General features: G+C 39.8%; 1 protein-coding gene across 1 annotated transcript in view; it reads left to right on the top strand.

The window, feature by feature from the left end:
• Nucleotides 1-11,969, top strand: part of TPD52L1 (TPD52 like 1) — a 103,795-nt gene extending 91,826 nt beyond the window's left edge. Inside the window, exons 5-8 of the mRNA XM_039257351.1 lie at nt 1,478-1,492; nt 3,325-3,363; nt 6,389-6,449; nt 11,315-11,969. Coding sequence (XP_039113282.1) covers nt 1,478-1,492; nt 3,325-3,363; nt 6,389-6,449; nt 11,315-11,443 — 244 coding nt within the window. The 3' untranslated portion in view covers nt 11,444-11,969. The remainder of the gene's footprint in view (nt 1-1,477; nt 1,493-3,324; nt 3,364-6,388; nt 6,450-11,314) is intronic.
• The last annotated feature ends 472 nt before the right edge of the window (nt 11,970-12,441 follow it).

Here is a 12,441-nt window from a genome sequence, read left to right as displayed (position 1 = left end):
AATAAACTTTACTGGATTGTGCCCAATGTTCATGTATTATCTTAACAAGCTGGCATTCATGAGGCTAGAGTTAAGGACATGTGCATGAATCTGGGTGCACTGTTTTATCTTCATATTTATTAATAATGCAATAATGAAAAGCAACTGAAATTTCTCAGAGGCTGCATGTGATGAATAGATAAAACTTCTGGATTATTAATTAACCCTTTTATTACAAATAAAATCTGCTGTCTTTTTAATGGCATTAAAACATTTATCTAAACTAATTAAGTAATTTCTCTAAACAGAAAATACCCTATTACTTGTTATATCCAAGAAAATATATTGTGCCATATTTATAAAATTTGTCCTCCACATACTTATTGAAACCTTTTGCTGGAACACTAGGACCACTGGAGTGTTATTTCTCCAACTTTAGAGGACTTTATGAACACCTCTGATGCCTATTTAAAGTACATATTTCCATATTTCACCTCTTCGAGATTATGCCTCAGTGGGTCTTGGGCAGAGTCTAGGGATATGCATTTGTAACCATCTCTTAAGTGGTTCAGTGTCAGGTAGTTGGGTTATGAGGAAGCCACGTAGCTCACCTGTACCAGGTGTTCTGTTCTGAAATGGGGTAAGAGTAACAATATCATCAGATTATTATAAAAGTTGTAGAAGAGAGTTTGCCATGTATTAAGCACTCAATAAAGCTAGTTGTTGTTTTTTTTACGTTTATTTATTTATTTTGAGAGAGAGAGGATGAGTGGAGGAGGGTCAGAGAGAAAGAGAGAGAATCCTAAGCAGGCTCTGTGCTGCCAGTACAGAGCCTGATGCAGGGCTTGAACTCACAAATCATGAGATCATGACCTGAGCTGAAATCAAGAATTAGATAGTTAACCAACCCAAGTTTCCCTTAAATTGATGTTTTCTAAAAGCAGGCCATATTTTTTCAAGCTAAGATTCTCATTTCATCCCGATTGGCAATGCCTAAAGTCTCCTTAGCCCCATCAATACAACTGCCCCCCTTCTCTTTCTCCACCTGTAAAATAACATTGCTAATCGATAGCTATTGAACTAAAATGCTTCCTGCAAAGTTAAAATGAGGACACATTTGTGAAAGTACTCTGTAGAAATGCAAGCTCTTGGAATCATTTTGATAATAACACTGGCATCTTCTTGGAACTTCACAGTAATTTGTTCAAATGGTGTGTGAACTAGTGGAGGTGAAATCTTTGGAGGAGGCATATAACTTAGTAGAGTCCAACCATCTCTCTATATAGCTATGAGAATAATAGAAGCACAGTGCATAACAGGTTGGTACAGTTATTATGATGAGACATTAAAAAGTATCCTCCAAAAGAGTAATAGATGGAGTCACATCGTCTTAGCTTTGGGGCTCTTGGGAGAGGGGGCAAAGGGCACTGTGGTCCTGTCTTTGCATCCTGATATGCTAACTCTACTCCTGCTTTCTCCTGTGCTGCCCGGGCTGCAGGTCTCACTCCATCGGGTAAGCGCTGCCTCTGGGGCCCTGCTGGCTCCCTGGCTGCTCCCTTTCTTCCCAGAGCCCACTGCTTCCCTCACATCGTGGGTGTGCTTCGGCCATAACACTAGATCTCTTTTCCTGAGAATGTTTGTGACCAGGCAGTTACAGAGGACAGGGCATCTAATGGGTTTGAATTTATTTAAGCACATATTTGTCTCATTTTTGAGTCATTTACACCAGTTTCGCTTGCTGACCGATCTCTTAGGAATCCCTTCCTACATTCCCAATCTTTCCTGCATTGGCAGGGGTCCTTAGAATTGAAAGAAGGGAAAAAAAGCATAAATTGAGAGGTAGGTGTGTGTGTGTGTGTGTGTGTGTGTGTGTGTGTGTTTTAAACATTTATTTATTTTGAGAGAAAGAGAGTGAGAGCAGGGGAGGGGCAGGGAGAGGGAGAGAGAGTTCCAAGCAAGCTTCTTGCTGTCAGCAAGGAGCCCGACTTGGGGCTTGATCTCACAAACCATGAGATCATGACCTGAGTCAAGAGATCAAGAGTTGGACACTTAACCGACTGAGCCACCCAGTCACCAAAGTTATGTGTGTCTATGAGGCTTTTAAAAAGTAAAACAGAACTAGAAAATTCTTTTCTCTAGATTGTTGTTTTTCTCAAATTCTTCTGTTTCTTATGTGGATGGTTCACCTTCAACTTTCTGTACCTTCTAAAGAGGGGAAGGGTTACCAGAAGACCACTTATGATAGGTAATGTGCAGTTGTCCGGTAAGCCATCTGTTAGGTGGAATCTTATTATATACTTTTGAGGGGGGGATTTTTTTTTTTCTAAGAAAACTGCCTGTACTTAAAGAGATTAATTAGATTGATAACGCTGATGAATTTCTTTTAGTAATTTTTTTTAAAGTATAATTTCTGAGGAAATGTTTTACCTATCGTTTCTAAGTGGAGCATGTAAGTAAGATCATAGGTACCCCCTGAATTTCTTTGTCCTTTACTTTCTGAGTTTGACTAAAGTGTTGCCCATGCTAATGACCTCATGATATTGTTGGGAAAGGGTGAGGAGTTTGACTGCTTACTCTTATCTTCTTGGGAAGAGAGAAGCAGGGCAAGTGTTGGAAAGTGTGAAGGGGGAGCATCATCCCAGGTAGTGTGAACCCATAATGCTCCCTCTCTCTGCCCAGCCTGATTTCTGAGTGGAACTCATAAAGAAATAACAAGCAATCAGAGAAAAAGATGAGTCGGCTACCATAGGATTAATAGAGAAGGCTGAAACCCTTAGAATTCTCAGAAATGTTGATATTTGTACCAGATATCCTGGAATGGATGCTGAAGTCCTTTCTCCCATGTTGGACTGTGTGGATGGTGTTTGCCTGCCATGTGTTTCCTTGAATGTCTTACATTAACTACATATATTCCTCTTGAGAGTTTCTCTACAATGGAACGATTAGCTTTTACTTGCTGAGCTCTATTTCCTCAGTACACCCCTTCTTCTCTTCCTGAACAGAAGGGAGGTGAGAGGGATTTGGACCTAAGGAGGGTGTCCACGGGCTCCTGGGCACACCTGAGGAAACCAAACATTCTCCTCAGAGTTTCCGGCCCATAGACAACCCACAGGAAGTAAAATAACATGCACCTTGGACAGTGTATTCTTTATGCCCTTGAAACCTGATTGTGGGCTGTCCTACCCAACGAAAACAAATGTCATCTTGGTGGGGTGGGCAAGGAATACTTTAGATAGTTGAAATTGCTGTTTTAGAACTATGAATAGGAAATTTCTCATGTACTTATGTTGTGCTATCTTCTTTTTTCTTTTTTTTTTTTTCTTTTAATCTGCTTTTGCCCTGAAGCTACTCCATTCGCCATTCCATAAGTATGCCTGCTATGAGGTAATGTGTGTCAATTACTTTATATAGTATCAATCCAGAATGTATGAAGTGTGACTTTATTGATATTTACTTTGTGGAACTTTTCCCCCTGCTTAATATGAAAGGAAATGCCATGACCTCCTTTATTCTCTTTTCTGATGGCTTTCAGGAGAAAAGTCTAAGGGTTCTACAGAAGTTAGGGTATAATGGGCTTCTGCTTTGGACCAAACACACTGCCTTAAATCCAGCCTCTCCTCATTTGTGTGACCTGAGACAAGTCACTTAGCCAATCTCAATTGGCTCTTATCTGTTCATGGGGAGAAATAAGTCCCACCGCACATGTTGTTGTGTGACATAAATCAAGTAACCTGTGTAAAGCCCTTTCTTAGCACTGGCCTGGACGAACACACCTGCAAAGGTGGAAGATATTCCTCATTTCAGGAGAACTAAATGCAAGCCTGGGAGACAGTTTAAATGAAATGAATAGGAGACGGAGAGGGCTACAGTTGTAGAGAGGATATCACCAGGATTTTTTAAGGTAGATACTAAGGTGAGGTGTCTGTTGATTAATAAAATAATAAAAGTGTCACTAAAATTACTAACTGGATGAAAACTTCTGAGAAAAACATTCCCCACTTCAAGTTTGCATGGCTTAGTAGATAAAAGCACACTAATAGTAATAGGGTATAGAAGAATGGGTGTCAGATTGGGGGTCAGAAGATGCAGACTATAGCCCAGCTCTGCCAAGAATGAACTTGGCAGCCCTGGGAAAGTCACCTCAGTGATACCAGTTTCTTCATATTTAAAGGAAGAGGCTCTCCCCACTGTGCTTGCCATGGGAGGGCTGCCTTGGGCTGGGCTGCTGGGGGCGGGAGGGTTGGGGGGTGGAATTGGAGGGGGTTGTGGGAGATCAAGCCTCCAGGACCCTCCCCCACTTCAGTCCGAAATATCCCTATGTCCCCTGCTTTATACTGTATATTCACACCAAATCTGAAAAGTTTGAGACCACTGAAGCCAAACTCTTTTGGGGTCATTTGTAGTTGTAATATGACCTCATTAAATCAGAGTCAACACCTTTTCTCTGTTGTCTAGCACACATCTGAGTATAATTTAATTAGAGGAATGCCTGTTTTATTATCCTGATGATGTTTCTTCCACACTGGGGTTGTACAATTACTTTGGAAATTCAGCCACAGTATTTTATTTCCCTAATATGGTGGTAAATAGAGAGCATAGATTCAAGATCACCTAGTCCATCTTTGAATGACTTGCTCCCTGTAGCATAAAAACACTCAAATTGAGTAGTGCATCCTGCAACTCTGAGCTCCTTTACACAACCACTTTTAATGTGGGTGTCCAGTGAAGGGCTTGCAAAAAATTAACATGGTTTTGCTCTGTGAATCCATCAAGCGGCTTATGGGTGAGATGTAGTCCTCATGATCTTGCCTGAAATTAACTTAAAAAAAAAAAAGAGATTTTACTCATCTAACATATACCCACGAAGCATTCGGCTGACCTGTCTGACCACCGCAGGCCTGTTAACTGATCAGTGATAGGCAGGCATGTGAGCAGGCTTGCCCAAATAAAACCTACAGTGGAAGGAAAGTGCCAATGGAGGTGTATGCTTGGGTCATTCAGGTGTAAATTCATTAATACTTCATAATGAAACAGCAGTATTATGGAGGATTACTCAGGAATTTGACTCATGCTTACATTATATATAAGATGTGATGTCATAACGCCCTGTGAACTCACTGTTCTTAATTCATGCAGCATGAATGTAAATGCCTTTCTGACCATCAGGAGTGTCACAGTTTCTAGAGATAATCTCTAACAAAGCCAAATGCACTCAAAAACATATTATGTTCATTAGTTTCCTCTTGATAATATTAGAGTCATGCTTCATTCTGCACCATACAAAGAAGCGCATGTATTAATTATATTATTATATTATATTATATTATATTATATTATATTATATTATATCCATTCTCTCTTATAAAATTCCTCTAGGCCATTCCTTTTATTTCAGTTCTTCTACACTCAAGAGAGAATAACAGGCAGCTTATTAAATTTAGTAACATTCAGCTTAATTATTTGACTTGAAAATGATGACAATCATTGTGGCCAAGTGCTGACATGAATACAAGAATTCAGATACATTTTGAATTCTTAGTTCCTGTTTCTTTAGTTGGACTTGGGGATATCATTTTCAATGTTAATGGTGTCATTAAATCGTAATGTCATGAGGCCAAATCCAATATAGGAAACCAAAAAGCCCCAAATGAAGTATCTAATGCTTGAAGTAACAAGATGGTACATATAGATTATTTAACACAATGAATGAGTCACAAATAAAATGTCAGTAACTGCAAAGATTCTGTTTGGTAAGGAGAACAAAATGTATATCCTCTTTATGAGGAAAAATAATGAAAGCACTGACTTTCAGAAACACCACTTCATGGAAATTGACAAAGTGATTACTTTTTGAGGCATGGGAAAGAAAAATTTATGAACCTTTTTTTTTTCTTGAGCTATTTCTGTCTTCTCTCCCATTTACTGAAATAAATAGCTTTAAAATTCCAAGGGAGATAATTCTAACATGACATTCTTCAGATCGACTTTCCACTGTTTACCAAAAGAAGAAAGAAGAGTTGGGAAAAGGAGTACTGTGATAGAAAAAATTAATTAGTAAATGACTAATTAAGCTACCACTCCTTTGACTCATTGGAAATGACTTCCATTGCTTCTTGAAATTATTACAGTTGTGTCATTAACAAAATGCTGTACAATTTATTCTACAGTCGATGATATGAGTATTTTACGTAGAAAATGTCCATGTCAGGCTATAGTTTGTGGGTCTCACTCAAGTAGAAATGAAAATAGATTTTCAAACCTGGTTGTTGTAGGTGGCAAACCCACAGCTGGCTCCGGTGCAGAGATGATGTTTACAGAGAAGAACAGAAAGCCACGATTTCTGTAGCTAGCACAGTTGCTAAGACAGCTGAGTCTTTGGGGCTGACCTCTCTTTTTTCTGTTATTTTAGGAATTCTCCTACTTTCAAATCATTTGAGGAGAGGGTTGAGACAACTGTCACAAGCCTTAAGGTACAGATGAAGTGGATTTTGTGTCGTTGGGTCCGTGAATCAGGACAGCGTTAGCCATTGCTGTGGTTAGCTCCAAAGGCAGGGCTGCGAGCACTTTTTGCAGCCAGGAAGGCAGCCTTGCACAGAGTCCATCTTTTTCTTTCCATATAAATCTGTCAGTAAAACCAGTATTGAATGGTGTTGCTGTACCCTTATAGAGTTGTTCGTGTAAACTGTGCATGGGTGATTATTTGTTAAAGTGAACTGGGATTTGTGTTCACATCTTCGATGGTTAGAACTCTTAGTGTTATCCCCTTGAAAACAGGTATTGAGAGAGGACTGTGGATAGGATAAAGGACATGCGAATTCTGGATTCAGAGTGCAAGTGGAAAGTCAGTAACAGCTCAGAGCCCCTCTGGTTTGCACATGTACTAGCAACAATGAACTTGGCTTCACGCGTCATTCTGCCTTCCACCTCCCGTGAGCCACCTAAACTTGTTTACTCCACACACTGAGAATAGCACAGCGGGATTATCATGGAGGGAAAATAAAGTCACAAAATGCATTACTTTGCAATAATGCATTCGATTTCCAGGTTCAAAACTGAAAATATGTCTGTTTCATGGGAGGGGCTAAAAATTTCATTTGAATATATTGTCTGAGCGTAGATAAGTTAGTCTACGGAGGAAGAAAGCACAAATAAAATCAATCTAGTCTTAAAATGTAGAGAACTTTCAAAACAGGAGGAAAACATCATTGAAACTACTAATTTATTTATGTAAACAATGACTTAAATACACCTTGATATTATTATCACGGTTTTGTAGACAATCCATTTCTGTATTTCCCTAGCTGGGAAAGTGAAGAATGCAGATGATCTTTAACCAGATCAAAAGCAGGTATATGCACATGCTGATTATCCAGCTGCTTCTGAATCCTCTGCCACCACGTGCTGCCCGATAAGTCTGTGAGGCCAGAAGGTATTCCTTCTAGAGGGTCTGTGTGTTCTTATTGATTTTGACTTGGTGAGTCTTTCCTCTTAGGGAAGGATCTTTCACGCAGTCTTCTACTTCTACTTTATTAGGCCTGTGATTAGATGTTTAAGGCCCAAAAATGAGATTATTACTCAGCTTTTCCCATGCTGTCCTTTCATTTACCAGCAGTTTGTATTGTGCGATTTCACCACCCTGCTTGTACACATCATTGCTTATTGAGTGTGTAAGGACCCGTAGGAGCCATTATATTGCCCCCAGGTGTAGGGAAAGCTTTTGATAAGGAGGTACAGTGTAGTTCCTTGAACATTTCTCTTGCTAAGATATCAAGTTTCAGAACAAAGATTCAGAAAATCCTAGGAGCTAATTTCTCGGCATTTGGTTCTCAGCCTTAGACAATCGAAGGAAGGTGGATTCTGTTTGCTTGTCAGATAAATTCTGACATAGGAGAAGTTGTACTTTTTAGGTTTTCTTTAGAAGAAGGAGATATGAAGAAGCAAAAGAAGAATAAAGAACAACCTATTTCCATTTGCTTTTAGGAAACTCTGGTAAGCTCGCAGCTCACATATGATTTAAGTGTTTGGTTCGTACTCTGAGCTTCTCACTTTTCTCACTTCATGGGGATGGAAGGTGGAAAGGCTGCCTCCTCCTTCAGACAAGCACAAAACTAACTCAACCGACTAGATACTAGCCTGTGTCAAGACTTCCTTAAAGTGGATTCTGTGTCTGCATGATTGTCCCTGGGCTTAACAAGACTCACATCCCACGCGATTCCTATGTCACAGTCAATGCCTACTTCCTCTTTCTCTGCCCACCCGGCAATGGAAAACAAACAGCTAATAATTGTGCTTTGTGTAAAACTTCCCACTCATATTCAGCAATTGCAAATCGCTCATTCTTTTTAACCCTTCTTCATATAGTTTCTTTGCTGCATAGTTTACTTTTGTGTTCTAGATTTTTCTCCAGAATTTCTATAACTTTCTTCAGTTATGGATCGTGAGGCTGTTTCCAGCTGACTCCCAAATCAGTAAGGATGAATCAGATGTAAGGACATCCCTTGCAGATTTATAGTCTGCAGTTCCACTCACTCATACTGCTTTAAGCTTGGTTTTTAAAACACCACACAAAAGGAATCATGTTCATGTTTATGTTCTATTAGAAATAATGTTCTGCTGGGAAGAGAGGTCCGTTCTTGCATCTTCTCACACAATCTGTCACACACCATGTGGCATTTATACCCAATTGATTGTTCCTCCTTTTTTTTTTTTTACCCAGTTCTGTAGATCTTTTGATTTTCTATGAACATTTTTCCAATGCATCATAATTATATAAAATTTAGTCCTTTTTGCCTACACCACTGTTGACATTACCTGATGACATCTCAGCTGATTTCACCTGTGCACTCAGTGAGCACACTTTGTTTTGCACCTAAAACAAACAAGCAGATGAAACCCAGCTCCTATAAAACCATATTTGTCATATTCTGCCATGTTCCAGGGAATAACCAACCACATCCCTTCCATTGTAATCACTCAGACTTCCAATCATTCTTCGAACCATGTCAAACACACCATATTTTTAGTGCGCCTCTCTTCAGTGAATACGTTGCATGGCCTGATTTAAAACCTTAAAAAAAAAAAAAAAAAGACAAGATATACTTACTACTTCTTGGTATCCTCTCAACCAGCCATTATATTATGAGAGATTAGGAGACCCAGCGCAATAATTCAAATAGAATTTAATGAAAACAGCAATCATAGCTTTGGGGACAAGGTGACAAATGCTTGGATTAAGAGTCTGGAAGAGGCTTATTGTTCACATCTTTGCTGAAGCAACTCTTTACCTAAAGTATTTCTGTGTGTGCTCATTCAACCCACACGGTTAGGATACCCCTTTATTCCACTCAACCCACGTGATTAGAAGACCCCTTTATCCCATTCCCCTTTTTGCCAAATTGCTTTATTTCAAAACAATTCCCTCCTTTATTTTTCTGTTTTGATTTGAGAAAATCAAGGAGAGGAGAATGCAACAAAACCCAACACAAAATGTCAGTAATTGGTACTGACTTGACTCAAAACTGTGTGTGACTTTTTTTGCAAAACAAAATGCAAATACAATAAAGTAGAAAATGGGAACTACTAATAGAGTAGATTACATTGAATTACTCTTGTTTCTCTCCGGAAAGAAATAAACATAGTGAAAAATCACAAAGTTGAAACAATGCCTGCTTCTTCCCAGCGCTGGGATGACCCAGAGTGGGAGGGGAGTCCAAGCTCAGTGCCAGAGGTCTGCAAATGAAGGGCTGTGGGCCAAACCCAGCTGGTTGCCTATTTTTTGAATGGCCTGTAAGCTAAGAATGGTTTTTATATTTTTTAAATGATTGATAAAAATCAAAGGAAGAATGGTATTTTGTGATGTGTTAAAATTACATGAAATTCACATTTCAGTGTCCATACATACAGTTTTCTGGGAACGTAGCCATGTTCATTCACTTATGTATTGGTTTTGGCTGCTTGTACAATGGTTGATTTGAGTATTTGTGACAGAGACTATGTGATTCCTAAGCTTAAAATATTTATTATCTGTCACTTTCCAGAATGAGTTTTCTGACCCCGAGCATAGTGGCAAATTCAACTTAGGAATTGAATTTAAAGAGGCAGAGAGGGATTTTAGTGACAATTGGAGAAAAGTAGGTGCTTGTTTTGCAATGATTAAACACCTTTTAAAACCTGGTTAAGTTTTTTAAAGGGCAGAGCAGACAGTAAGCAGATACATCCCCCAGTGTGGCTTATGTTCCCCTGTGAGTGAGTGATCACTTTGGTGGCAGTGAGGAGCAGTCAGCATTTTGGAAGAAGCCACATTTCCTATTCTGTACCTTTCTTTTCCTCAACTTGCTTTTCCATATTGTTAATTGTTAAAGGAAGACCAATGTGAGCATCAGTAAGACTTGGCATTAAGCATTAAATATTCTTTCGAAGGACTTTAACATTTTTTTTAATGATTATTTATTGCTGGGAGACAGAGTACAAGGAGGGGAAGGGCAGAGAGAGAGGGAGACACAGAATCTGAAGCAGGCTCCAGGATCCGAGCTATCCGCACAGAGCCCGACTCTGGCCTGTAACCTATGAGGCGCAAGATCATGACCTGGGCTGAAGTCAGATGCCAACAGACTGAGCCACCCAGGTGCCCCATCTTTCAAAAGACTTGTTAACCATATTTCTTATTATATTATAAATTGATTTCTTCCTGATTCTATTCTTAATACCAATAACAAGTACACGAAAAGGTAGCCTCCTAAAGCATCATAACTTTGCATTTCAAGGGATATTCCTCCTATCAGGGCAACTGTCTAGAAAGACGTGAAGGGGCCAGTACTTAAGATTTGAGTCCTGTCTACCTCTCAGAGCAGAGACCAGAAACCATGTTCAGTGGAGCCACTTTACGAAATACATTTGTCAGGAATCCAGATCGCCTTGCTAAATCCCAGTAGAAAGCCTAAGCTGAAGTCTCTTAAAGATGTTCATACATCTTTTAAATTGAGGGAAATTTATCTAAAATCCGGTTACGTTTTGATTACATCTGTTCACAGGGTGAATGTGTAGACAGTGCAAATCCACAGATCTGGATATGCTCCTGAAGGGATTGAGATGCTTAGATGTAGAAGGGATAAAGAGGGCACTGCTAAAACTGTACAAAACTAGAGTTTTGGATGCTGTCCCAGAACCCAAGCATGAATGGCATTCTAGCACTCTGTTAAAAGAAATTACACCTTTTACGTCCTTTCGCAAGAAAAAAAAAAAAATATGTATTTCTGAATTTAAGAGTAATCCGTTTCACAGGAACATCGCAGGCCGGATGAACTAACTGCACGTTTGCGTTTCTGCCCCATTTCAGACGAAAGTAGGCGGGGCAAACCACGGCGGAGGCAGCTTTGAAGAGGTGCTCAGCTCCACGGCGCACGCCAGCGCGCGGAGCTCGGGGGGCGGGCCCCGGCGGGCCGAGGAGGAGGAGCTGCAGTGCTAGGGCCGCCCCCTGCGGCCGCCGCCGCGCCCCGCCCCCGCCCCGCGCGCGCGCTCGCGGCCACCAACATCCCCCTGCGGAAAAACCCAGGCCTTGACCCGTTCTTCGAATGACCTCTCCGCGGAGTTTCATAAAATGATTTCCATTTTGTATTTGTGTTAATGATGGATCACTTGACCATCACACTTAAGTATTCGTAGATTGTGATAATTTAAAATATCCCTTCAGCAGGTACACAATTGGCCGTACCCTGTCTTTGTGTAATTCCACGTATGTTTTCCAAACATGTAGCTATTAATGATCTGCTTTGATTTTTGCTTGCACTCCTTTATGATGTGCATGTCGTTGAAGGCTGAGAATGAACGCCCCCTTTCAGTTCAGTCGGATGGCTGGGTGGAGCTTTTTCTGAGAAGTCTGCCGCAATGGGATAGACTCACGGCAACTTTCATCAAACTGCCTGTGATCGCCCTCACTTGCATCAATTATGTATGTTTATTTAAGCAATTAAAATAATCGATTTTAATGATAACTGAATTCTTTATTTAAGTTTTCAGGGCTAGTAAGGACTTTACAAGGTGGTAGCTATGAATCTGCAGGTGCTATTTTAAATCAACTTCTGCTAATTTGATGTATATAAGAGGATGTGTAAGTAATAACCCTGCGACCCTACCAATTCTAAAATTCTAATCTACACAGAGTAGTATTTAACTCAGGTAAGAGAAATCTGAAAACGGGGTGGCTAGAAAATGGGAGAAACGGTTCTGCAACGCCTTCCATTTTGCAAATTGCTCATATGAATGAAAAAAGCATAGTATTAATATAATCGGATTTCTGCAGGAATTTTTACCTTCCATATCATATGCTTCTCTTTCCTTCTAAATGGGAACATACATTTGTTACTAGGTAGACACACATGCTATAGATGCAATTTTTAAATGAACACAGAATTGACCTACTAAGAAACAAATCACAATTTAATCTCTCTCTCTTTATATAGATAT

This window comes from Hyaena hyaena, unplaced genomic scaffold (assembly GCF_003009895.1).
Source record: "Hyaena hyaena isolate Hyena2069 unplaced genomic scaffold, ASM300989v1 scaffold_613, whole genome shotgun sequence".
Lineage (NCBI taxonomy): Eukaryota > Metazoa > Chordata > Mammalia > Carnivora > Hyaenidae > Hyaena > Hyaena hyaena.
The sequence above is the reverse complement of the archived record's forward strand: the minus strand, read 5'-3'. Positions and strand labels throughout refer to the sequence as shown.